This window comes from Odontomachus brunneus, unplaced genomic scaffold (assembly GCF_010583005.1).
Source record: "Odontomachus brunneus isolate Ranch 3 - 2012 unplaced genomic scaffold, Obru_v1 Obru_scaffold_113, whole genome shotgun sequence".
Taxonomy (NCBI): Eukaryota; Metazoa; Arthropoda; class Insecta; order Hymenoptera; family Formicidae; genus Odontomachus; species Odontomachus brunneus.
Window position 1 is genome coordinate 440,472 of NW_022639563.1, and position 26,809 is coordinate 467,280.

Genomic DNA, 26,809 nt, shown 5'->3' on the forward strand with positions numbered 1-26,809 from the left:
GTGTTATTACGCTTAATTAGCCCCGACTGTATAGTTTTTGATTAAATTTATGTTGCAAAAAAAATAATCGCCAGTGCAAAAATTGAATTATTTATTGTCAGACATATTGTCAGACAAACATTTAATTTGTTATTTCGTGTACTTTCCCGGGAAAGAGGAGGTAATCGCTATCTCTGTTATTTCACAGGAGGTGCTCCTCCGTTGTTAGGGGTCAAATATACGAATAATCTAATGTCCCCGAAATAATTCTATTAACATATAATGCTACGATTGGTCACGATAATATCAATTAGTATAACGAGCCGTGGCGGACAATCGATATCTATCTGGCCCGCCACATATATATATATATATATATATATATATATATATATGTGTACATATGTATACCTTACCTACCTGCTCATCTACATGCGACATTCTTCTGGGTTGCATCGTCCCTCCCTCCTTCTACTCCCTCCTACTCCTACCCCGCATCCTACCTCGCATTCGTGTCGCATAGAGATTCATTGTTGTTACACCTTGCTGCTCCGTTATCTCCACGATTCTGGGTCAGCTGCGGGACGAGGTGAGGATAAGTCGGACATTGCCAGTCGGACGAAAGTAGAGAGAATAAGAAAGAAAGAAGGACGAAAAAGAGAGAGATAGAAAAGTGGAAGAATAGAAGATCGAGAAGCGATCACTGCTGTCACCGAATATTTTATTCCGATGTGATTTATTCTCGTTTACCCTCTCCTCGCGATCGTGAACAATCTAGTTACTGTACATGTATTTCATTATCTAATTGATTTAACTCTAGAATTTCTCTTTAAGAGTATTTGTCCACAAATGTAATTAAAGAGAAACGAAGACCCTTATAGAAATAACATACTAAGAATCATTGATAATTACTTATTATCCAGTATTTTTAATACTGAAAATAAGTAATTATTAATGATTCTTAGTATGATATTTCTATAAGGGGATTCTTCTTAAAGTTTTTAATTGAAGCTTTTAAATTTAAATTTAATCAAAATATTGAAAAAATGATACCTTTAAATATACATTTTATCTTTTAAAAAATAATTTAAAGACAACCAACCAGAGGACAAACAACATTTTATTTTTATCAAATTCAGGTATCTTAAGGCCTTTGCAGAATGCCAGGCAACAGGCAATAGGAACAGGGAATAGGAATTCGGATTGGTCAATTATTTCTATTCCCTGTTCCTATTGGTTAATACTTATTCTTATTACCTGTAGCCTGGCATTACACAAAGGCTCTTATGGAGATTATTCTCGACGCGCATGCGCAGAAAATAAACTGGTATATTTAAAGACTAACTGGATACCTGTCCTTCCATACATCTTAAATAAATCAAATTTCATAATTTTAATAATACCCATATTTTTTATATATCTTTTAAATATATATATTTTTCATATTAATTGTATTTTTCTTCATAAAATATAAAATAAATGTTATTGTTGCATTCTCTTGTATGGTTCTATGAGGGATTTAATAGGGATATTCTAATAGGGAATTTTAACTTCTTACGTGTTCCAAATAACAAAATTTATTTTTAGAAGAATTTTAACAGAAAAATAAATTCTGTACATCAGAGAACATCAGAGTACATTCAGAGAACAATTGACTCAGTCACGTGCATAAAATAAACAATGCAATAATATATCTTTTACATTAGATATATCCTCAATCGATTTTTCCCTATACGATAGCCAATGGACACGCAGAATATGTTCGTCGGACGGTACATGAAATATTAGCTTTAGCCGGATTGTGCTAGGAATGGCGCCAAGGCGCCGCCATTTTCACGAAACTTTACCGTGGCCGTAAATCGCGAAGGCTACGGCGAGGGAAGTATTCCAGTTGTACGCCCGTCGGGCGATCGCCGCAAAAATCATCAAGAAAACGAAAATAATGCACTGGTTGTAAGTACAATTGTTTGTTTGGCCCGTGGACTGCACACGATATGACTAGTTTTTTTGAGCACGAAACACAGGGTCTATGGCATGGGACTTCCGTTCGATCAACAGGAACAGGAAGTTCCTCGCTACCCAAGACAGCGAAATAAAAACATCCTGTGGCGATGCAATTTGATTTTGAGAAACGGATAAGACACGCGTACCGCGGGCGTGAGTCGAGCTTTGTAGGTTTTAATCGTTGATAAAAGCACTTTATTATTTTTATAACCCATTTACAATTTTGGTGATCCAAGGTCGAACGACAGATACTAACGTCTCAAAACAAGTCGTGTGCAGTTGCTTTCAACCACATATTCAAGAAAAATTTACTGCTACTGTCACTGTTATGGATAATCTCATTTTAGAACTCATCTACACGAAGAGAACTGAGCACAAGACACAAAAATGCAAACTGAAAGCATATCTACCCATGATATTGAGGATTTAGATGCAGACACTTTCATACCAGTGAGTGTTCTCCTTGCTGCGAGCTGCATATAAATTGGCTTATTGCATGATATACTAGTTAAACTCATGACAGTAACTTTGTATTGTAAATATTGGTGATTTTGCAATTGTCATTAGGTGGAGATATTCTCTTGCGTTACTCCTCGTCCAAGATCTCAAGATAGCATATCGGTAGTAGAGCTTGGCAAGCAGCTTTTAATTAATGCAAAAACTGGAGACATTGAGACTGTCCGTGAGCTTATGAGTAGGGGTGCACCATTTAGTACTGATTGGGTATGTTATAACATTTGAACAATAATTATATGCAGAATTTATAATGATATATTTGTAACATTTACAATATATAACATCTCTATTTCAGCTTGGTACAAGTGCACTCCACTTAGCTGCACAATACAATCATAAGGATATTGCTGAGATCTTGCTCAGAGCTGGCATGTCAAGAGATGCCAAGACAAAAGTCGATAGAACCCCATTACATATGGCAGTATATGAGGGCCATTATCAGATGGTACAGCTATTACTATATCATGGAGCAGAAGTTGATAGCAGAGACATGGTACAATATCAAAACATAGATTAGAGATTTGTTGAATTAGAGGTTACTCCATACAATCAACATGAATGATTCTTTCAGTTGAAAATGACTCCTTTGCATTGGGCAGTAGAACGTGAACATGTAAGGATAATACATATTTTACTAGAACATGGGGCTGATCCAGGAGCGATTAGTAAATTTGGCAAGACTCCTGTCAGTCTTGCGTTAGAACATGATAGATTAGATCTAGTGGATATATTACAACAAGAAAGGGAGATAATAGGTATTAAAAGTCACCAGCAAAGCGAGGCCAATTCTGCAGAATTAGAAGCAGCTACACACAATTTAATGCAATTAGAGGCTGATGAGATAAAGGATAAATTGGAATCGTTACAGCAACTATCTTCATCTAAACAGAAGCTTACCCAAGGTAAGTACAGTAACATTTTTCTATAAAAGTAAAATTTTCTATTTTTATTTATACTTTCTTCCATGTGTAAAATTGCAGTTCAAGGTGAGACAAAGTCAAAAGTAATCTTTCAACAAATTCGTGTACCTAGTGGCAGCGAACAAGAAAAAGAAATAAATAATATTGAGATGATTGATGCGAACGATACTGTTAACAGTAAAAAACATAAAGACATCACATCGATAGGAAATGTTAACAAGCAATTTAGGTTATTAGAAACGCATGGAATTACAATGATACCTGTTGATCATGAATCATCTATTGTAGAAAATGCAATGGAAAGTGGAAGAACGGTGGTTTTAACAGGTTTGGCTTTTTTTCCTATTTGTTAAATGCTATAAATAAGAAGGAATATTAATATGGGTGTACAGTATTTCTCAGGATAATAATTTGTAATTGTAGAAGCTGGAAAACTCGCTTTAAATTCAACTAGAGGTTCGTTTAATATAAGACGAATTCAAGTTTCTCCACGGAAAGGAACGGCGAGAAAAGTCATAGCAATTAAAGCGAACCAAATTGTAAGTCCAAATCTACCTACTGTTACATCACGAGCTCCAAATATCTTGAAAAGATCTTCTATAGATAGCAAAGCTGGAAAAGTACTCATTACAACGATTCCTAATACCACGACACTATCTGCTGTCAATGAATCCAACAATTCCTTTTCATCAAGCGAGGTAAAATTATTTTGCACACAAAATTAATAATATATGAACAATACGAATAATTTTACGAAGAATAAAAAAAGAATATGCACCAACTACTCAAATATCATTTGATAAAAACAATTTTCTGTGTTTCAGAATAAAACTGTGACTTCTACAAAGATTGCAGAACCAATAATTTTTAAATTGAATGATGAAATAGAAGAAGTTACTGAAGAGGACAATCTAGAAAATCCTAAGACAGTAACGGATATAGCGGAATTGACTAGACAATTAATAGAAACGCAAAGACAAGCAGCTGAATATTTTAAGCAGTACAAGAAAAAGGAGAAAGAAGTGGAAATATATAGACAGCAGATCAAGAACCTCACGTCGCAAAAAAACATCTAAGTGATTTTGTACAAGTAAGATTTTATATTAAGTTTTGCGCAACTTATAACTTTCAGATTTATTACATTGAATTAGAAAATGTTTCATTCTATTATCGGTTTCTCAAAGAAAATTCTGATTGAGATTTTCTATCTCAATTTATTTAACTTAGTTATCTCTATAAATATTACGGGCTTTGCAACAATCTTCCATATTCATGATTAATTATACATCTTTACAACAAATAGCTGTAAGAAACCGAAAGTTTCCTGTAAAAAAATATTTACTTGTGAGGCGTTTATTGACGTTCAAACTTGATTCTCACTTTAGGAAATTTAAACTATTTCTTCTAATACGTGTAAATATAAAGGATATATGAATTAAATCATTTAATAAAATCGAGGAGATAAAAAGCTGTAGAAACGATGAACATATAATTTGATGAATTATTTCGACGCAAATACGTATAAATACAATTATTTTGTAGTCATAATGTAAAAATTAATAATTAATTTTAAACTCAAATTAATACCTATACTATCAGTTCTTATCAGTTCACACGTGCGGTATTCAAAGTTGATTCAACTTTTAATTGCATCAAATTTTGTACATTTTTGTAGAATTATTTACTATATAACATTTTCAACCTGTAATATATACATACATACATACATATATATATATATATATATACATACACACACACACACACATATATATATATATATATATATTATATACACATGTGTGTATGTGTGTGTGTGCGTGTATATCGAATATATTTATAACAAAACGTGTCTCGCTACTCCTCTCTTTGTAAGTGTAAACGTAAAAATTAAATTTTTATATTAAAATTTGATATAAAATATTAAGCGGCAATGACCAAAGTAATTAAGGCTGCAAGAAAAAAAGAAGAAACAAATGATAACAGATAATTATTTTACTTCAATTATTCTATGTAGATGAGAATGTTGATTGTGCCAGTTACTTCATGACATTTATCTAACATGTCAGTCATTTCTATATTCTATGATGATCATTAAATAAGGATAGGAGATGTGCGAAGTACAGCGGAGACTAGTGCCGTTAATATTTATAAACTATTTACGGTCTATTTTATACATATTCTACTTTTATATCGCAAATTATGCTTCTATACGATAACTGTTATGATTGGTTACCAGATACCGAGAGATAAAGCATATAAAGTACGTCTGAAATTGTTGAATTTAATATGAAAAGTCCATGTATATATTTACATATACATATAAACTTTTGCAGTTATAATCAACATCACCATTACATACTGTTGCATACATACATCAGGTATTCACGATAAACACTTCGTTCTATATGCTCGTAAGGAAAACTTACAACGTAACGATCTAGCAGAACTTCTGATGATGTACGAAATGAATAGCGCGCGTAAAATAAATTCGCGCGCTATTTAGTACGCGGCTACGCATTACTTCGTATACTTCAAAAGTTTTAACACAAAATGGTTGCATTCCAAATGACTTCCTCAGCAGCTGCTTCGCAACTACGATTTCAACGCGATAATCATCGGCTGCAAAAATGCGAAAAAGATAAGTTATTCATAATTTTTTAATTTAATAGATCGTTGAAACAAATATTTAAAAAGGGAGGAATACTTTTCGATGCGCTATCAATCAGAAATGCGAAATGATTTTACGTAGATACAACAGATGTGAAGAGAAGAGTAGTTGATGACTTCAGGTACAAAAAAGAAACGACGAGTTATTTAAAACGGCACAAAGTTGTGGAATGCAACGAGTTATATTAGATAATATAGGCTAAGACTTTTTCTCTAGAAATGTACATTGTAAATATAACTTTATACATACATAAATAAAGATTGTTGATTACGAGTTACAAAAATCTCAGGAGTAAAGGCTGTGCGTCAAAGTGTTTTGTATCGATATTACGTATATCGTGCTTAACAAATCAAGTTACGTTCAACAATCCTACACAAAGACTGCAAGAATTAATGTAAATAATATATCATGTAAAGAACACAAGGACAGCGTCCTTGTTCTTGCATCCTTGCGAAAAATCTCCGCGCAATCGGTTTCTGTATCTTCGACAATATGTGCTTAGTGTCTCGTATTTTGAAAACTTGACAAATTGGCGGACTAGAGATAAGAGAGCTAATTAGATTTAACTGTAAGCATATGCAATAGACATATTTGGATGTTTAAGCTTCAATTGGCCTTTCTGTGTTTGCGGCGATTTCGTAGAATTTTTTGTTTATTAATTAGCGATCTCTCTCTCGTTCTTGCCTGGATAGGCCTCGAGCTCACACACGCTATTTTTGCCCGTTAACCTACGGACTATCGTGCAATCCTATCGATCGAGAGGTCATCCCACGGCACGTGTCGATGGCCCAACGGAGAGTTGCCTATTGTTGCCTACATCTATCTAGATACGTGACATTTTCGCAGCCTCCGCCGGCGCGATCGATCGCGGCCGGTAGATTTGTCGCGTAGCCTGTACCTTCTACACTCAACTGCACTTTTTCCCTCTCCCGTCACCCTCTGTCTCTCTTTCGAGACGCGAAAAATACGTCAGTTTTTCCTTTGTAAGCGCCGGAAGTGCAGAAAGCACGTATGCGTAAGGCAATATATAATTTCATGAAATTCCGATTACAAGACTTTGTAACTGCGCAAAAACAATCTCCGACGTTTATCTGTGTCGAGAAGAAGATCACGTATATTGTTCGCACGCTCTTTTTGCGACTGTAACATTGAAAATTCAACTTCCCGGGATTATAGCGGCCTCGTAATGCCGGCGATGTTACTGCTACACTTGCCTACGTCGCCGTCTTCGTTGTCTCGCATCTCGGCGACGGACTTCTCGTCGCGATCGATCGAATCGTCGCGCCCATGGGCGTCCTCGGACAACTCTCTCTGTCTCTCTCGCTTTCTCTCGAGGGTGGGCAGCTGTGCGCACGATCGATAAATAACTTAACCCATTGACACACCTATTACGCAGCCCCTTTCTGCAAAAGCGTCGACGTGTCCTCGGAAAAAAGAGGGAAAGGAAAAAAAATTTTTCCTCGCGCCTCGAAAGAATTGCGCGCGAACAATCGTTTTCATACGCGTTCGATCTTGTTCCCCCGCCGGGGCAATCGGATGTACGTTCTCTCGTTGTGCCGCCGATCGATCCCGCAGCTCGACTCATCGTCAGCGTTGCTGCACGCTTCGAAACAGTTAGCATTTTCTCTGAACAATGTTTATTTTTGTACTGATTATTACTGTGTACTGGTGCATCACTTTGAAAATATCTGTCATCGTTTCTGCATATGGTTTTTTCTTTTTCAGCAGAGTTAAAAATCGATTGAAGGAGCCATCGCTTTCTATCTAAGGCGAAGAACTCGCCGGATAGAATTCTCCGATCAACTCAAGAGCTAAATTCGAAAGAAACATGCGCTCACAAGAGGCTTCGAGCCTTACGTCCTTTTCTCTTTCGCCGGGCAGGGCCGTCCGCGAATTGGACCTTGGTTGCCCTGTGATTATCACCGTATTATCTAATGACGCTTATTCGGCAGACTCCAGTAGCCCGTAAGTGTTACTTTTGTTATCGAGGATCGCACATATCGATGATTCGGTACGCGTGAAATTCCACTTCCTACAGATTGGGTTTTTTCATATCGTCCTACGCTGACGCGTGTGGAATTTAACTTTCTATCGTTTATATCCTTTCGTATTTTCCTCAGGTGCCGCCCTGCGACGCGAGTGCTCATGCTCTCCGCGAACTGCGCAGATACGTCATCGAGCGAGAGCGTCGTCGCTCAGGGGGCCTCGAGACACGCGACTGACATCTCGTCGTAGATTTTCGCGCTCTTTCTAAGCGGCCTTCATTTTTAACGGCTACACAGCATGAGAACCAGTGCCGAGACGCTGAAAACGAAGGCTGTAACGTTGCGAATCGAATGACTCGGTCTTATGCGTGATTAGAAAGATAACTGACCAAACGTAGAGATAGAGAGAAAGATAGAGGGGACACAGAGAGAAAGATAGGATGATAGCGAGCGAGCGAGAGAGAGAGAGAAAAAAGAAAATGTTCTTGTGGACGCGGCTTAAAGAACGCAGGTATGGTCAATGCAGTCTCGAGTTAATAAAGGACCTTTCCACTTTTACTGCTACATATTTATCCAAATCTTATCTTAATAAATCCTTTTAAGTTATTTTCTCTACGTGATAAACAATAACTATAAAATAATTTAGAACTTTGTAGTAAAGGAAGATTTGTAGTAAAGAAACGGGAAACGGCAGAAACAGGACGTTTATTTTGATACGAATTTGGAGAAAATTAAGAGCAAGTATCTCAATTGTACGATAATAAAGATATTTTAATGAAGATACACAGTAATAATTGTGATTATTTCATTAAACTTAATAATAACAGCGAGCTGTAACCATTAATTGCATAATTGCCTTCTCTTTGTAATAATTTAACAAGTATTAAAGTAGTTATACCGAAATAGAGACTTTAATACAATAATTTATAAAGTCAATTATAAATTAAAAACCTCAATGGTTGTCATTTCCTAATTCTTATCAGATCTAGATAATCACACTTTATTATAATAGTAAATTAATAATCTATGAATGGTCTAACAAATTTGATAATTTATACTAAAATTTTATTTATTTGACGAACGCTCAGCTCTCACGAAAGTCGCCTGTGAAACACGATCCTGAACGCGCCGCGCGTCCGTCGTCTAAGTTGAGAACCGCCCGTATGTTTCCAATCCCGAAGGCGATGTCCAGTGCGCTGTGTTGCGCGACGAAGAAGGGGGCTGCGTTTGGTCGTCGTCGTGATGGTCGTTTCTACGCTGCTCGTGTGTACCCGGTGACTCGACGATCGTGTGCGGCGTCACACGCACGTCCGTGTAGGACGTGAGCGTCGCGACCTGCAGCAAGTTACGCGGAACATCCGTGTTTGTTCGCGTTGTGTGATATCCGTGTCGAATCGTGTATTACGTCGTGCCGAATCCTTGACTAACGTCGTCGTCGTCGTCGTCATCATCATCATCGTCGTCGTCGTCGTCGTTGTCGTCGTCGTCGTCGTCGTCGTTGTCGTCGTCGTCGTCGTCGTCGTCGCGTCGTGTCGTCGCGACGTGCGTACGTGCGTGCGCGGGAGCGCCCGCGCGCGCTCTCGGCATCGACGAAGTGAGACATTGAATGTACGTGCGAGAGAGAGAAACAGTGAGATCGACGGAAAGGGCTGGTGGGAGGGCAGAGAGGAGGAGAACAGAGAAGGCGGGTATAGGGCTCTAGCGTGCAATGTGTTTGTGTTAGTGACTTGTGTAAAATTTGCGAAGCGGTGGAAAAAGAGAAATAGATAGGAGAGAAAAAGAGCGAAAAACGTAAGACAGAGAGAGATCGACATAAAGAGCTCGAGAGAAGAAGAGAGAGACAGAGGAGCGGCGGCGGTGGCGCTTTTTTTCACTCGTCCGCTCTCGAGAGGGCGGACGAGAGTGGTATCTTCGTCTCTCTTTCTCTCTCTCTCTGTCTCCCCGAGTGTGTGTTCGTGTCCCCTCTCGTCGCCGACGCGAGCGGCAGGTAGAGGAGGCGCGCGAAGGCACCGTTCGAGCGAGCGAGCGAGTGAGCGAACGGACAACAGCGAGAAGGTGAAGGAAGACGAAAGTGGCGAGAAAGGGAGAAGCGTCGGCGTCGAGACGCCCGGCGACCAACTACCTGCTAACGACGCCGGGCCGACTAAACGCGCGCGATTTGTCACATTACGTTTTGTCGCTTCCGCCGCTATTTGTGATTCGCACTTGCGGCGGATAGCTGCCTGTGTGTGGGAGAAATGGGATGCGCGGCGAGTCGTTGTCGGCCCACCTAGCGAGTTAGTATTTCTCGCCTGCCTGGCGCTCGTCGCGGCAGCGGCGGCGACGGTGGTGGCGTTGGCGGTGTCGGTGGCGGTGGCTGTGGCACTGGCGGTGGCCGTCGCGGTGGCGGTAGCGGTAGCGACGAGGCCCAACGGCGAGAAGCGGTCGGAAAAATGGCGTCCGATAACGAAGCCTCTTGCGCGAGTGACCCAAATTTTGCGGTGATCTGTTCGTTTCTCGGCTGCTTCGGCAAGTCCTGCGGCATCGTTTACCCGGACATTACGCGGCTCCAAGAGATGCTCGAGAACACACTCGAAGGTAGGTCTCTATTCCGTTCCGGTCTCTTCCCTGCACTCGTGTGTACGTGCTGCTCTCGCGCGCACCGTAGGGAGGGACAAAGAGAGAGAAAGAGAGAGAGAGAGACTATACGGCTGTGTATACATATATGCGTACAATAGACGACGGGAGAGAGAGAGAGAAAGAGAGGGGTGGACAGATAGAGCACGGTGAGAGCGAGTGAGCGAGCGAGTGAGGGGCAACGACGACCGCGACCCGCCCCCGCCGAAGAGGAGGCCACAGTCGTCTAGCGCGTACTATTAGTTTCCTTCGTACGATTCCGCTTCGACTGCGAGCCTCGTTCGTCTCTACGCGTCTGTACGCTCGTGGTCGTTCGTTCCGACGCAAACGTCGCTTTTGTTCCGAATTCTTGGCGAGCGAAAACAACGAACGTCGTGGATCTGTGACGGGTCGCTTTTTGTTTTGGTGTGCGGACGCGAGCTTGGGCGCGAGCTTGGGCGCGAGATCGCTAGCTGTGGCGGTTCTGCTCGCCGCGTCCCTCCTCACCTTTTGCCCTCACCCGTTGCGCGCCGACCTGAGAACGGTAACGAGCGGCCTAACGATACGGCATTCTCCTTGCAAGACGGTCTTATTGACAGATAGGCGCGAGATAGACTTGGCGTTTGTTGTTATTCTGCCGCGTGCTGCCACCTTTCTTGTTGTCAACTTGTCGGTTACACGTGATTACGAGTTACAAGCGCCGGCCCGCTTCGATTTCACGGAAACGTCACTGATCCTCGCAACGTTCCTCGTGTCTCGAGTACGAGAACTCGCCTTTGCGTTAATGAATGTCTTTAATTCTATGGTGTAAAATATATATTTGTTAATTATGTTATTCGACTTTTACGCTAACCTTAAAAAAATTACTTTAAATATTTTATTAATATTTATCTAAATTAGTTCTTTATATAGTAGTTTCTATGTTAGTATCAGGTTTCTTTTTTATTGCTGAACTGACTGCACTAGCATGCACTAGCTTTCTTCTTTTTTTTCACTAAATTTCAATTGTATCTGTCTAAACTATGTTTTATAAGTGCACACTAGTTTAGCAATAAGAAAAAGACTTATTGTTACACTGGATTATGCATCCAAGAATTAAAGATATGTTATGTCTTATCTGAAAACTTTGCAATAAGTTGTTTCTTACATTGAAATTTTATCAACATGAGATACAAATAATATTCCTCGTCTGTACTTGTTTATGACTCTTATGGATATATGGTATGTTCCTTCTAGTATCACAAGAACTAATAGACCTGCACGTCAAGTTATTGCGTAAAACACGTAAAACTGTCTCATCAGAAAAGTGGGAACGAGCACTGGTTAAGTTTTGCCACACCTACTCAAATCAGGATGGTTGGGAACTTGAACGCTTTGGCTACAAAAAAGCCCGTATTGCTGTTAAACTGCGTCTACTTAAAGTATGAGCCATATGATTTTAGCTACTTTCATTCACAATTTGCAAAAGATAATCCTCCCTGATGTGCAAGTGCTTTTTTCTCTATTTTAGGTACTATTGGAAACACAATTTGATTTAAATCAAAAGTTTAAGAACGAAGTAAACAAATTGGCAGCCGACGAATTGCGTGTGGAACCGTTAGGAAGGGACAAAAGTGGATTGGCATATTGGTGTCAGCTGGATGAAGAGTGCAACATAAGAGTCTATAGGGAAGATTTAGATGAAGAAAATTGGGAGCTAGTAGCTAAGTAAGTTGTATTTACATATTGCATGACAAATGCATAGATTACGAGTACAGTTGTATTATAATATTATTTTGGTAATATTTAATTATATTCTTGGACTAAATTTTATCTTGCAATGGTAGTTTATACGCCATGACCTTCTAAATAGGGATCGAGAAGGTGTTGTTAATCTTATAAACACCTTGTCGAACGGCGAAGCCGAAGCTATACCGATCAACGAGGATAGCAACAGCTTGGAAATTTCTGAGAAACCTATAATAGACACCGGTCAAGTGACGACGTCTCCAAGTCTGGAGGACGAAGTTGTGCAAGAGAATAACGCCCATGTGAACGAGATAAATGAAAAGCAACTACCAAACGGTAGGAGCGATGAATTCGAAGACGAACAAGAACACGAGCAGAATCAAGATCAGGATCAGAACGACATAGGCAACGAAGCTGAAAATGATGAAGAGGATATTGACGCGGACGAGGATGTGACGAATGATGAAAATTCCAAGCAAATCACGGAGGAAGACGATTCTCAAGAAATGGTACAAACTCCGAGCACAGAATCAAGGTGTACAGACAATTTGAAAACGACGAATCTAAAGGTGGATACAACAACCGTGGAAGATACGAACCACAGAGAGGCTACCGATGAAGCATCTGCCGTTTCTTTAGCGCCAGAGACCAAGTCCGCAGTGACGCATAAGCCAACTGTGCTCACGATAACGAGTGTCACTAAAAGCGAACTCGAAGAATCGGCACCGTTGAAGTCAATAGAAACACCTGTTATCACATCTCCGTTGAAACTGGTCAATATCGCCGAATTGAAACAGGCGCCAGAAGAAAAGTTAGCAAGTCCAACTATGCCTATTGCTGCAGTATTAAACACGATGAAGAAACTCAGCGCCGCTGACGAGATCCCGGCGGATCCCGTCGTGAAGACGCATGAAAAACTACCTGGCAAAAATAGTCTACCATTTTCGACCGCTGATTCTATTCCCGTGGGGCACAGCAAATTGTCGATCAAACCGATAGATCAACTGGCCGCGAATCTCTCGAGAATACAGTCTGAAAAGCTCGAGAAACCGAGTGGACCGAAATCATTGGAAAAAATTGCGGAATCTCTGGCAAGATCGTCCGGCGGTATGCTGGGGAATGTCGTGAACGGAAGTGAAGACGACAGGTTGCCACAAGACTTCTGCGCGAGGAATCAGTCTGAGAAATCGGCGATGCTCCGAGGGCATAGAGGCATAGATCTATCTACGTCGCCGCGAGGCTGGGAGAACGCAAACGAACAAAATCGACCGATGGACTTCTCCGGAATCGATCTTTCTAGTCGAAAATTGGCCAAAATGGTGGATCTGCCCTCCCCTGGATACAGAACACCAGATTTCCAGCACAGAGAGATGGATCTGAGCACGAAAAAGTCGAGCAAACCACCAGAGGTCTCCAATTTGCCGTACGACGCGCGGAGCGTGATGCGGAAACAGGCGATGTTAGCCGATCTGAGTAAGAGGCCTCCATTCTCCACATACGAGATGCCTTCGACACCGTATCACAATGCAGTTAGATTACCTAAGGATGAGCATAGATTGCCGAGCTACACGTTACTTCCCGATCCCAGCAAAATCACGGCTCTGAGAATGAATACTGCGTCGCTGAAGCGTCCATTGGAAGGTGACGACGCGCAACAAGACATCTTGAAGAGGATAAGGGCCGATGTAAATCCGATCAGAAGCTCCATGGACAAGAGATCGATGATGAGCAACAGCTGGAGAGAGGAGGTAGGCGAAGCCATCGAGGAACCGATGATGATGGTTCAGGGTGAGGGATCTGGCAGCGACTGCGACGCGGTGAATCCCATTGTTGGTGAGGCTATCGAAGAACCGACGAGTTTTTTTCACGGCGAGGGTTCCGGCGCTGAATGCGACACAGGCAACCCCAGCGACGACGCGTCCACTGACAATAAAGAAAGCAACGAATCAAAAAATGAACCTGACTCGGCCAGTGCGACGCTGTCGCAGAATAAGGTTTTAACCGAGGATGAAGTATCCGCGGACTCGATAATGTCGAATAAAACCCCTGTAAAATTAAATAGAAACTATCCGCAGTCTAATGTAAGCGTAAACGATAATTGTCAAATTGTAGATTCTATGCAAGAGAAGCCAAAGTTCAAGCCGACATTAGGCGTTCAGATAATACCGAAGAGTACAACTGGCCCCGTCAAAAGGTCGTCCAGGTGGGACGTGGGTAAACCGGAAGAGAAAGCGGAATGTGACAGTAGTATCATATCAAACGAAGGAGACATATCACTGAAAGAAAGTACGAACGATCGTGACGAACGCGACGACGCGGAGCAGAGGCTTTTTACCATAGATGCGGAAACGTCCAAAGATTCTGCTGATCCACATCGAGACGCGGAGGTAGATGGGAACTCCGCGATTACGAAGAGCGAAACGATCGAGGATAGTGCTAAGTCGCAAATGGCTGACGTAAGTTCAGAGAACACGAGTACAATAGAACAGGAGACGGATTTAAAGGTTCAAGAACCTACGCAGTGCGATTCCTCTGTATCGTCATGTCAGGCGGACACCTCGCAGAGATTCGAGTCGTGTACAAATTCCGAAGCTATAGTACATTCGGCCAATGTGCAAAATACTTTCGATCCGTTTAACGTAGCTTCGCACGGATTGAACACTTCCGAAGTAATGGATAATGAATGCAAACCAGCAGCCGCGTCCCCACCGAGATTTTTTTTTGGTCCCAATTGTATCTCGTATACCTCCAAGTCCGATGAGTTAGGACCGCAGTCGGAGCAAAGTGTGACTACATCTGCGTACTCTAAAGCCGATACTGTACAGTATGAGTGTGTATCGTCCTCAAAATCGGTGGATGACACATCGTATCTGTACAATAAAACAGAAGACTTCGACTTGACGCGAACGAATAATAATTCTTTAAAAACAAATCCGTTCACTGCGGAACCTGACGATGTCCCAAGTGGAAATAGCAGCAAGAATGTGGGGAAAACTGAAGAACCGAATAACCACCCATGGGATCAACAGACATCTACGGCGCTCGGGAGCTCGAAAGACCCGAGTGATGTGCTCGAAGATAACGTCGCTAATTCATCTAGCGAAACGCAAGCTCAAACGACAGCGAGTATAAAATTGAGTGTGCAAGAGTCTGTTTGCAGCAGTAAAGAAGTGGAAGAGGGTGACAACTCAAAATTGACTACGAGCTCTATATCAGAGATATCTGGAAGCGATGGTACAAATGAAGTAAATACGACTGCAGAAGAACCGGTTAAAATTATTTCGGCTAGCGAGCGCAGTGCGGATCAATCAGTGGAAAGCGGAATCGTCGAGCCATCGCAATGCGACCAATTTACTGATTCTGGAAAATCCGCAGACATGGAAAGTCAAGAGAGCTCGATTGAGAGGTCGGATGATGTTACGTCGCAGCTGTCGGAAGAGGGGGAAAAGAGCGACAAGGTAGCAGCCGATTATTCTAAGAATGAGGACGATTATCAATCATCTACTATCGGTATATTCAAGGATCAAGAGAAAACAGAGTCCGTAACTACGGCACATTCGTCTTTATCGTCCCTCACTCAAAATTCGCAAACCGAACTGGCCGATCTTCGAGAGTTCGAGGACGGAAACAACTCGAACGAATTGTTGGATTCCACCAATTCGACGAGATGCGCGAATTATCAAGAAACGAGTAGACCGATGGACGATAGAACCGAGAAATATCAGACGCTTCAAAAGAACGATCTGGATTCGGCCGGGGAGAGCTGTGATAAGCAGAGTGATAGGAACGACAATTTCTCCGAGATCGACGGTCAAGAAGATCACTCCACCGATACGGACAACGAGAAAATGAAGGGTCTGACCGGTTCCGATGCTGACTCGATGTGCGTCAACTACGACAGGAGCAGTGAGAGAACTGACGCATTGTCAGACATGGGGATGCAAGACGATGGATCAGGCGACTCCGAAGAAGCCAAGGAGAAGGCACTGAACGATGTACAAGTTAACGATACAACGTTTAGTATGGAATCCGAGGCGCATGTGCCTGAAAGTTCTCTAGTGAGTAGTTCAGAGCCGGCACCGGAAAACGATAAGCTTGATTTAGTTCCTACCATAAGCAGTTCGGACGACGCCTGCGTACAGGATTCTTCGTCTCAAGAGAGTGAACCTACACGGATAGCCGACGAAAAGGTCGAGGACACATTGGATGTCGCCAATAAGTCTTCCACGTTCAATATCCTGCCAACGTTGATACCTGAAGCGAACATCTTCGAACTATCAAAACCTCATACCGTAGAAATCACGAAAGAAACGAATTTGTCCAACCTGGTGCAATCCACGAGCGAATGCGCTATCGATGTTTTTGAAAATCCCAGCTCTTGCATCGATCACGATTCAAACGAAGAGATGATTATAGACGATCGTATGTCTGAATCTAATGAATCATCTAAAGAGACTGAAGAAATTCTAACGAATGCGGAACAACAACAGGAAGATATAACGCGCGAATCAGAAAAGGAAGAAGATCCGGTCTCGACAAACGTTAAATGGGAATCCTGTCCGATCGCAGAAGCTGAGGTTTCGACAAAGGGGAAGTCCGAAATTGACATTGGAAGTGAAAGCGTCAACGACCTCAAGAAGATCACCGAGGATGACAGGAGGACAATTTGCAATGACGATAAACAGGATACGGCAGTTGCGAAGGACGTCTGTGAAATTGATGAAAGTGAGGAGACAGCAGAAAATAAAGAAGAATCGGAAATAGATGCACCAACTGCAACTGTGTCGGAATCAGAGGTGGATACAACAAACGCAACTTCTCATGAATTACAGATGAAGGTAACGAGTGATAAGAAACAGTCGTTAGTTGCAAATTACGACAGCAGCGATTCCAATGACGACGGTAGCGATAATGTTTTTGAGCCAGACGTTGTAGAGCAAGCGAGTGACTCTACAGACGACGTTGCCTCTTTGACAAGACAAGAAGAGAAGATCGAAGATGCTCATGAAAAGTCGACAAACAAGGAGGACAAAGTCAACAGCACGAATCTGACACCTGACGTGCCTCTGGAACAACCGTCTGTTGAACAGCAGACAGAGAAACTTGCTGAAGTCAACGAAGCATTGAATTTAGACACTACAACCGCAGAACAAGACGTTAAAATTTGCGCACAAGAATGCACAGACGAAGCGCAAGATAAATCTGCTCGTAATAACGTCGAATGTCTTACTAACGAATCGACAACGCCTTTAGACAAAGATGGGCCTCAGAGAAAACTAGATATTTGCGATGAATCTGTTACCGATCATCCTAAACTACTGGAGGAGTCCGATTCGATAAAGTTTGTGGAAGCTTCAGCTGTAATTGATGAAACCACTGAGCCTGTTACGAGCAAGGATACCGAGATGACTATTAGCCATAGTGAGAAAAGCAAGGAGCGTCCAAATAATTTAATTGACAGTGTGAAAACAGTTCAAATGGAAACTGTGGAAAAGATGAATCGTTTAACATCAGAGAACGTTCATGATATTAATGAAGATGACGCGAATAAATTTGAGAAGTCTTCGTTCGCTCGTGAAAGCACGGAATTCAACGACGTAGACAGCCAAGTTACCAACGTATTACACGTGAAAGAGCAGCGTGCGAAAGATCTAGACGAGATACCGAACGTTGGTTTGGACGTCGAGAACATTACGAAGTTGAAAGATGCTAATGAACGCGATATCGAGGAACTGCCTATTACGCAACCTTGCAAGAGATTGAAGGAAGATCTCGAAGAGTATCGTGGTAATGACAATAAATGCGACGTGAAATTAATCGGGGAATGTTTAACCAAACCATCTATGGAGGCTGTAAGCTCTCCGATTCACGCCGAATCGAACATCGTTATGTCTGTGAAAGTGGATAAAGCGTTAATTGCTGATAAATCGCACTCGTGGAAAAACGAGGACGCAAATTTGGAAGGGAGTGTATCGTCGGATACCCCGTATTATCCGAACTCGATATCCTCGAAAATGGAAAGCATCAACAATGTGGACAGTTGCAACAATCAAAATGAGCCTTTTAATATAAATGTAAATAAGATTGCTGAAAATTTTAATAAAAATTCGGCTTCTGGTGCGAATGACGAATCGATCACGCTTCTTACTCAAGAAACCGTTTCGGAAACTGGTACTATCAAATCCGACTTGAAGAAAGAAGCTAGCAAGCGGCTGAACGACGCGTCCGACATAGAAGGTGTTCCTCCGATCAAGTCCAAACCTCCATATTTGGAGACCGAAGAGAAGACGTTGGAAAACTTAGTAAATACCGATGTGCAAGCGCCTAAAACTTTAAACACGTTCAACGAGATTGCGAGATTAGAGGCAAAAGTTGAAGATGAAAAACCACCGGCGATCTCCACAGTGCAGTTGTTTCAAAACGATTTCAGCACAGTAAACGATTCCGCGGCTGTCGCACCAACAGATAATTCGAAGAAGATCGGAAGCTTGGAAACGTCGGAGGAGAAAGAATCCTCGGAGATCCAGAGTATTGAATTGAAAACGATACACGAGATTTCCGACGATTCGATGGGTGCGGACAATGAGAGTGTCTTTAATGCACCGTCAGAGGAAGTCGATCCTTTAGCGTGTACCGATGACGACGCTCTGAAGAATATCGCCGAAGAAGAAACCACTTCCAAGATAAGCATTCGTGTGAAACCGGTGTCTGAACTGGTTTACGAAGGATGGAAGTTGGACAACACTACGGAGATCCCAAAGATCTCACGAAAGCGACGTAATAGCGCTCATGAGTCGAATTCCGAAGATGGCGTTACGAAACAAGAGGAGGAGGAGATGATGGGCGGCAAAAGGATGAAGTTACGCGGAAAACGCATGCCCGACAAGGAACTACGGAAGTCCATCGAGGAAAGTCGAGTGATAGCTATAAGCTCCGAAGATGAAGCTGCGAAATGCGAGGTTTCTGAGAAAGCACCGCAACACGTCAATAAAGATAACAACGACGATCCGAATATAATACATGCAACGGTGATCGACAGAAAGGCCAGGGGTCGTCCCAGAGGCAGACGAAGGCGCGGTTTTCGGAGTGCCGGGCGACCCAGTCGGCCAAAAATCACAGGATTTCAGGGCGATCAAGTATCTGTTGGTATTCATCCCGATGGGACTCCAAATGACGCTTTGAACATGGCACCAACGACGCAAAAGAGGAGGAAGAAACGTGAGTATACAGATGTAATAATCGCCTATGAGAAGCATAACGTTAGGTACCGTTCGTTGAGAAACAGTATGTTGGTTAAAACTTACCAGAGTTTTATTTTTTACAGGAAAAATGGTTCTGGGCTTAGAAATAGGTAGAGACATTGCATTGGAAACTGAAGCATCAATGATGCAGAATGAAACGCCTGTCAGACAATCAAGAAGAATAGCGCAGTTGAAAATCAAGGAGCAAGCAGACAGACGTAGGATCGAGGAGGAATCCATGCGCGAGTTGGAAGAAAAAAAGGAATCTGACAAGAAGAAGAGAAGGAAGCAGAAGGTAAATTTTCGTGTAAACGTACTAGAAAAAACACATCTTTTATAATCATATAAATAATCGATCATTTATCGTATAGACGGAAAGCGAAGACGAAGTTATCATAAAAGAAATTGAAAAAGAGAAAAAGTCCAAGAAGAAGCGACGAAAGAGGAAAAAGAAAAAGATGCTGACAAAATTCAACGAAGCGAATCCATGGCAGAGTTCATCTGGATCTAGCAGTGATGAGGAAAATGAAAATGAGGATGAGGAAGAAGAAGAAGACATGGAGAGTGAGGGATCTTTGCTGTTTAAAAGTGATCACGAGTTTTCTCCGGAGAGCGATCTTGAAAAGGATCAAGAGTCAGAACCGTTGAGACGTGCGAGAACCGCTCAAAAGGGTAAGTTCTCCGTTAAAAAGAAATTCGATTAAATCTTTATACAATTATATAATTTATATAATTCTATTGCACGTTTTATTTCTAATTAGCCCAAAGCGACGTCGAAGAAGCAGAGGATGAATACGCTTGTCAAAAATGTAGCAAGGCTGATCATCCTGAATGGATCCTATTGTGCGACTCGTGCGATAAAGGTTGGCATTGCTCATGTCTCAGGCCAGCCCTTATGCTCATACCTGAAGGTGACTGGTTTTGCCCGCCGTGTCAGCATGTAAGTTCGTTATTTACTTAAGCATAAGTATAAAATATAACACAATATTTGTTCTTTTAAATTTATAAATAATTATTTGTATAAAATTATTTTTCAAGAATTTACTAGTAACAAAGCTGCGGGAAACCTTGAAAACATACGATCAGTTAACAAAGAGACACGAAAACGAAGCACTGCGGAAGAAACGATTAGCATTTGTCGGCATAAGCTTGGATAACGTGCTTGGACAAGGTGACACGACACAGCGTTTGTCGAAAGGATCGAAAGCATCCAGTCAAGAATCGGATAACGGTGAGCGTTATATTTTATATAGTAGTTATATTTTTGTCTTAATTGTAGTCTTAAATGTAGTGTCGAATGAAATTAATATAATCGTATTAGCGTTATTATAATATGTTTTTTTAAACTGTTTTCAGAATCTACGTCTTCTACATCGGCCTCCTGTTCAGATACATCGAGCAGCGAAGAAAGTGAACCAGTTTATCAATTACGTGAACGTCGATGCGCCAGCACCTACAAATTTAACGAATACGATGACATGATCAATGCCGCGATTCAGGATGAGGTCGAAGCGGTCCAAGGTGCTGGTAATCAAGGAAGAGGCAAGGACATTGCGACTATAGTTAACGCAGAAAAAGAAGAGGCTCAGGTAAAATGACTAAATGAAAACACGTAATATGAAAATGAATAGTAGTATTATCATATATATGTTTTTTCCTTTTTAGGCCGAAGCGTTAAAGATGACACAATTAGAAGAAGACAGGGATGATATCGAGAGGAAATCGGAAAAAGAAAGCGACGAAGAATATAAAATCGAAAACGAAGATATAATCGACGAAATAGAGGAAGAAAAAAATAGAGTTGCTAAAAAGTTATTGGCGCGTAAGAAACACCGGAAACTAAACAGCCTTGATATAAGCAGCGAAGATGATCCTGAGAGTGATGAGGATTTCAAAGGTTCAAGTTCTGATGATGAAGAGGACTTTGACGATCATATCACGTCATCTGACGAAAGTACCTTTGCCAATATGAAACGACGTGGTAGGAAGGGCGAACTACGTCCCGTTAGAAGATCTACCAGAGCGCGCATGACCAGAGGTTACGACGATGATTTTAGTAAGTTTTAGTTAACAAATGAAAAATTACTTATTGTGCTCCTTAATATCGTTTTTTTTATGTATGACATTCCTCGTAAGTGTGTATACAACTTTGGTAAAGTAATTTTTTTTAACTCAATTATACATTTTTAAAACAAATATTTTCAGAGACATTGTTTTAAATTGAGTTTTAAATGAGAGTTATTGCACACAAATTTTCATTTTAGTTAACGATGACAGTGAAGAAAGTGATCGACCCAAGCGGAAAAAATCGCGATCGATGTGGGGGGATTCGGACAGCGAAGACAGTGATAATTCGTGGAGGCAAAGAAAGAAAAAGTAAGAAATGCGCTTAATGTTTAAAATGATACGTTCAAGATGATTAAAAACAATATTTTAACTGTTATCTGGTCCTTAATTATTGCAGAAGTAGAACAATGACGACGTCTAGGATCAGAACAATACCGAAAACAAAAGGGAAAAAGAAGAAAAAGAGAAAACGTATAATAGAATCTGACAATCAGAGTGAGAACGACGAAGAAGATGAGCCAAAAGTCGAAGAACAATGTGAGCCAAACTTGCAAGACGTAGATACTACTGAGACAAACGAGACGATGAACGTTAATAAACAGGAGAATTTTGAAAATATAATGGATGAAAATAATGTTGAAATGAAGGATAAAGGGTTACAAGAAGCAACCTCAGAGGTTGCACATGTCCCACAAGTTCCAGAACCGCAAGAGAGAGTGCCAATCCAGAAAATAAAAAAAGTAAGTATAATTTAATTAATTTAGTGTATCAATTTATATTTTAGAAATTATTAATTTAATGAAGTTTATTTTAGAAATTTTTATTAATTTAATTTAGCGTAAAGTGGAAATTAATATCGAATATAATTTTTTCAGGACGTTGCGCCTAAACCGAAAAAAGTCCCAACTATACGACGTAAGGTATGCTTATTTCAGTTACAATACATAGTGATTTGCCGTTGGAATATCTTTGATTTCTTCATTAATACACATGTTGTTAATAGCCCACATATATATTATTATATTTTAACGTGAAACGTTTTGATTACACACTTTTAAATCATATGTAATTACCAGTACAATAGAATGTTTATCAAAATATTATATTTTGTCAGTTTAAAAAAAAAAACAATTTTTATAATCAGCAAAAATACTTTAAACTCTTCTATGACGAATCAATCGTTATTCTCTGTACTACTGTATTTGATTTGTATGTGAAAAGTTTTCTGCTAATCTTTTTTTCTTATTTCATATTTCATTTATATTAATTATGGCAAATTATGTTTTGAAAAGAATAACAGCGTTTATTAAATTTTATCGTTTGCAGATTATTTACGGTGGACTTCCAGACGAGAACAAGCAAGAGGAGGAGGAAATATTAAGCAGAAGGACTCGAGGGCGAAAAATCAATTATCGAGAGGAGATGGCATCAGATAGCGAGGAGGTATGAGTAATTTAAACTTTATAACGATGCAAAACATTAAAATCGTAATTATTTTGCAGGAACTCAAGAAGGCGCTAATGATGAGAAAGACTGGGGAAAGCGAAGATGAGTTTGTGGTGAATGAGGCTGATGAAATAAACGATGACGGGGACAAGGATTCTGACTCAGGTAACGTATCACGTCTCTGTCACTTTACCAAACTTGAAGTTAAAAATAATTATTTAAGATTCTTCCATTGTGTTTATTTTAAACATTGTCACTGATCTTACAATATTAACTTATTTTTAAATATATTTTTGAAAATAATATTGCTTGATTGTTTCAGGAGACGTTTATATTCCCAAGAAAGACGCTCTAAAATTTAAACACAAGTCACCAAAGGCGAAAAAACCGCGAAACAGCAAAAGTCCCGCAGCGAAGCGTAAGTCGATATCAGACGACATGCCAAAGCAAAGAAAGAAACCAGGGCCAAAACCGGGCAGCAAGAACAAAGCGCGTAAATTGATGAAACAGAAGGAAGAACCAGACGGGGATATAATCGGCGCGGTCATGGACAATCCTATTAGCGATATAGCCTCTAAGATGGATGATAATCTTCCGGACAACGTCGGACTGACTGGTACGACAATGTCGGTGGCGAGTTCGTTCGCTGGAGACGTTCCAGAAGGTTCACTGACAGGACTTGGTGCTGGAGAATTGGCCGATTTGGACGACGAGCAACTCGAGCAAATGATGATGGAGGACGAGGAATATGGCCGACGACAACTTGAGCTCGCTGCGATCGAGATAGCGAAGAAGAAGAAGAAAGAGGAACGAGAAGCCAAAAAATTAGAAAAAGCGCGCTTGAAAGCTCTGGAAATACTTGCGGCAGAGAGGCAAAGAGATGCTAACGCGCCCGAAGGTACGGATGGCGAGATACCGAAAAAGAAGAAACGCGGCCGACGTAGTAAGGCCGAGATAATCGCTGAGCAGATGCGCAGAGACGGTGCTCCGGATCTAGGAATAACCAGTATGGCACCTGCGGTCAGCGGCGGTGTTACCCCGGACGGTGCTAGTGGTGGTGTCTCGCACAACATGAATCCCACTTTGTCTACAGTTCTGACGCCGGACACTGACAGGAGTGCCGAAGGGGCACACATTCCTCTCATGACTGGACCGGATGGACAACTCTTCAACCCTGACGGATCGCCGATGAAGCCGAAACGACGCGGACGAGGTAAAGGTAAGAAGACATTGGCATTGGAGGCGGCCAGAGCAGCTGAGGCGGCAGCCAAGGCTGCAGCTGAAGCTGGTTTGATCGGTATGGGGACCGATTCAAATCCGGAAATGAAGCAGAACGATATCCCCAACGTTCTTCCCACGCCAGGCAGCAGTACATCTGGCTCAGCACCTTCCACACCGCCGGCGAACACCGTGCCGACTCCAGGTCCACCCTCGACGCAATCCTCGAACTCGCAGCCTGTTTATCCGTCGCTTCCGCCTGGTCAACAGTCTTCCGTCATCACGAGGATGCTTCAGTCACAGCCGGTATCCAGTAGCCCGCAATCGTTCACTGTTGCAGCGGCTGCAATGGGTCACAAGTACTTCGGCGCACCCAACGCGGGCGGACAGATGATGGGCGGGCCGCGAACAGGATACGAGATGCAACCGCGCGCCAGGATCCCATCTCCATACCGGCAAGCGGGTCAATCTTCTATGCCGCCGCATTTCGCTGCAGTGGGGACGGGAACACCGACAATGCGTATGCGAGTACCCGGACCGCAGATGTATCACACCGGTCGCCATCCTATGGATCCATCGCCGTCGGGCGGTGGACCTATTTCCATCAACAGGGATCGCAGTTCTCCATTGACACCCGGACCGGCGATGATTCCGCCATCAGCCGGCAGTCCATTAGCTAAGGGAGGACCCACGCCACCGCCACCACCGCCGCCATACGTGCGAGGTGGTCCGTCGATGGCTAGGTTTGCGGATAGTCCCATGGGACCCAGGCATCAGATGCCGCCGTTCACCAACGCATCACCTGTTAATCACAACATGCAGCAACCTTCACCACCACCCAGTCGACCACCTGGTAATTTCTCGCCTTATCACCCACCGCCGCCTCCTAACTACCATTACGGCGCGTATCCGCCGCCACCACCGATGTCTACAGCGGACGACGCAGCCGCCTATCAGACTTCGCCGTATCCTTCGGAGCACTTTTCCTCTCCGGCGGACAATCAACCGCCGATTCAGGCACCGCCGCCCCAAGTACCACCTCCGCAACAGGCGCATCCAGGCGATCCTGGCGCCGGCAACAAACAATACGATGAGGAAGGCACTGGCGAGTTCGGCGGGCTGGTATCTTACTTTAGTAGCCAGAGGGAGGACGATCTTGATTCGTAGCATGAGTGAGAGCTTGGCCAACCCTGAATCGTTAGCTAGGGTCTAGAAGCGCGCGTTTACCGCGCTCTTTCATGCCCAGGTATAAGATCGCAACTTTTGCTGAAGAGGCATGCCAGTAACGCCGCGAGAAACAGCGTATAGGTAACGCATGAACGATTATCCGGAGGACTCGTCGTGGATATATCGCGCGCGATGCCCGTTCGTCGCGGGGATAACGCGGGTACATGTGTACGCGCGTGCGCTTACAAAAGACAGAGCCGCAGTCTTCCTCTTCGACCTCTAACAGCAAACAGTTGTCTGTAGCCTTTGCACTTCTTTGTGGAGAAGAAAGCCGCCGGAAGCAAATCTATGGTTGGCCAAGTGTAGAGCGAGCGGACAGATAAAAATTTCGGTGCGACGAAGGGCGAAGCCTATTTTCTAAGAGTTGTAACTTTTTCTGTAATTAGCTTTTCAGTTTGACCTGACAATTTATATGACGTGCACGACCGCGCGTGCTACATAATACAACGGCAATGCGGTCGTGCCGTCCGAGAGACGACCAGACAAAAGATCTGACCAGAACTTTTTCACCATTATTCGTTGCTAAATCGTCAGACGGAGTCATTTCGAGCGGAGTTACTTCCGAGAGCGATTTTTAAAAGTGAGAAGAGTAGGCTACTATAGTAGTCGCATGCCCCGTTGCGGGGAAGGAAAAGAAATCAGTCTTCAATAGCAACGAGAAGGGAGTAAAAATTATCGCATGTGGCTTGGACGATGCATTATTGTTAACGTGTACATATGTAAATACCGTAAGTCCTTTAGATTATATATTACATGTATTATATATATACACACACAGAACACACACACTCACAGTCATGCAGAATACTATAGAAGTGGATTAGTGCGCAAAGGGCACAAATGTAATATTTAAATTTAATCCAAAAAAGGATGGCATCTTTGAGTATAATAAATTAACAAATGGTGTGAAGACTATTACTATAATTATTTATAAAAGAAAGAAAAATTAAGAATTTATGATAGGCAGTATATTGTATTTTACAGATTTTACTTGGATAATTCTATGAGAAACCATTAAAAATATAGTTATATATATATATATATATTATATATATATAAATATATAAATATATATATATATTGGAGAACAGGAGGCTGCTCTGAGTGCATCCTATATGAAGAGGGACAGAGAGGAACTTCTCAAAACTAATTAGAGTAATCGGCGAGATGTGGAGAAAGGAGTAATTGAAATCCTACAATGACTTATCGTGC

The 26,809-nt window shown here is 41.9% G+C and overlaps 2 protein-coding genes across 10 annotated transcripts; both read left to right on the top strand.

Annotated features, from left to right (window-relative positions):
- Positions 1-1,783: 1,783 nt before the first annotated feature.
- On the top strand, positions 1,784-8,820 carry LOC116849351 (GA-binding protein subunit beta-2). 8 transcript variants are annotated; one of them, XR_004379116.1, is made up of 9 exons: positions 2,044-2,433; positions 2,551-2,706; positions 2,795-2,992; positions 3,071-3,401; positions 3,480-3,746; positions 3,843-4,117; positions 4,244-4,509; positions 7,816-8,055; positions 8,211-8,820. XR_004379116.1 is itself a non-coding variant. In XM_032826411.1 (8 exons), the coding sequence occupies exons 2-8, from the start codon at positions 2,371-2,373 to the stop codon at positions 4,493-4,495; spliced, it is 1,542 nt and encodes a 513-aa protein (XP_032682302.1). In that variant the 5' UTR covers positions 1,784-1,932; positions 2,331-2,370; the 3' UTR covers positions 4,496-6,363. The 8 variants fall into 8 exon arrangements, 6 of the variants coding, with proteins under 6 accessions (XP_032682302.1, XP_032682305.1, XP_032682303.1 ...); XM_032826411.1 differs by lacking the exons at positions 7,816-8,055; positions 8,211-8,820 and adding an exon at positions 1,784-1,932 and having other exon boundaries at positions 2,331-2,433; positions 4,244-6,363; XM_032826414.1 differs by lacking the exons at positions 7,816-8,055; positions 8,211-8,820 and having other exon boundaries at positions 2,016-2,150; positions 2,331-2,433; positions 4,244-6,363.
- A 431-nt stretch (positions 8,821-9,251) lies between these two features.
- On the top strand, positions 9,252-26,507 carry LOC116849350. Of its 2 annotated transcripts, XM_032826410.1 has the most exons (17): positions 9,252-10,652; positions 11,907-12,091; positions 12,181-12,377; positions 12,523-19,616; positions 19,723-19,934; positions 20,011-20,311; positions 20,401-20,579; positions 20,678-20,870; positions 20,996-21,228; positions 21,305-21,695; positions 21,904-22,015; positions 22,104-22,446; positions 22,582-22,626; positions 23,033-23,149; positions 23,209-23,317; positions 23,475-24,371; positions 24,516-26,507. In XM_032826410.1, the coding sequence occupies exons 1-17, from the start codon at positions 10,508-10,510 to the stop codon at positions 25,535-25,537; spliced, it is 11,775 nt and encodes a 3,924-aa protein (XP_032682301.1). In that variant the 5' UTR covers positions 9,252-10,507; the 3' UTR covers positions 25,538-26,507. The 2 variants fall into 2 exon arrangements, with proteins under 2 accessions (XP_032682301.1, XP_032682300.1); XM_032826409.1 differs by having other exon boundaries at positions 23,475-26,507.
- The last annotated feature ends 302 nt before the right edge of the window (positions 26,508-26,809 follow it).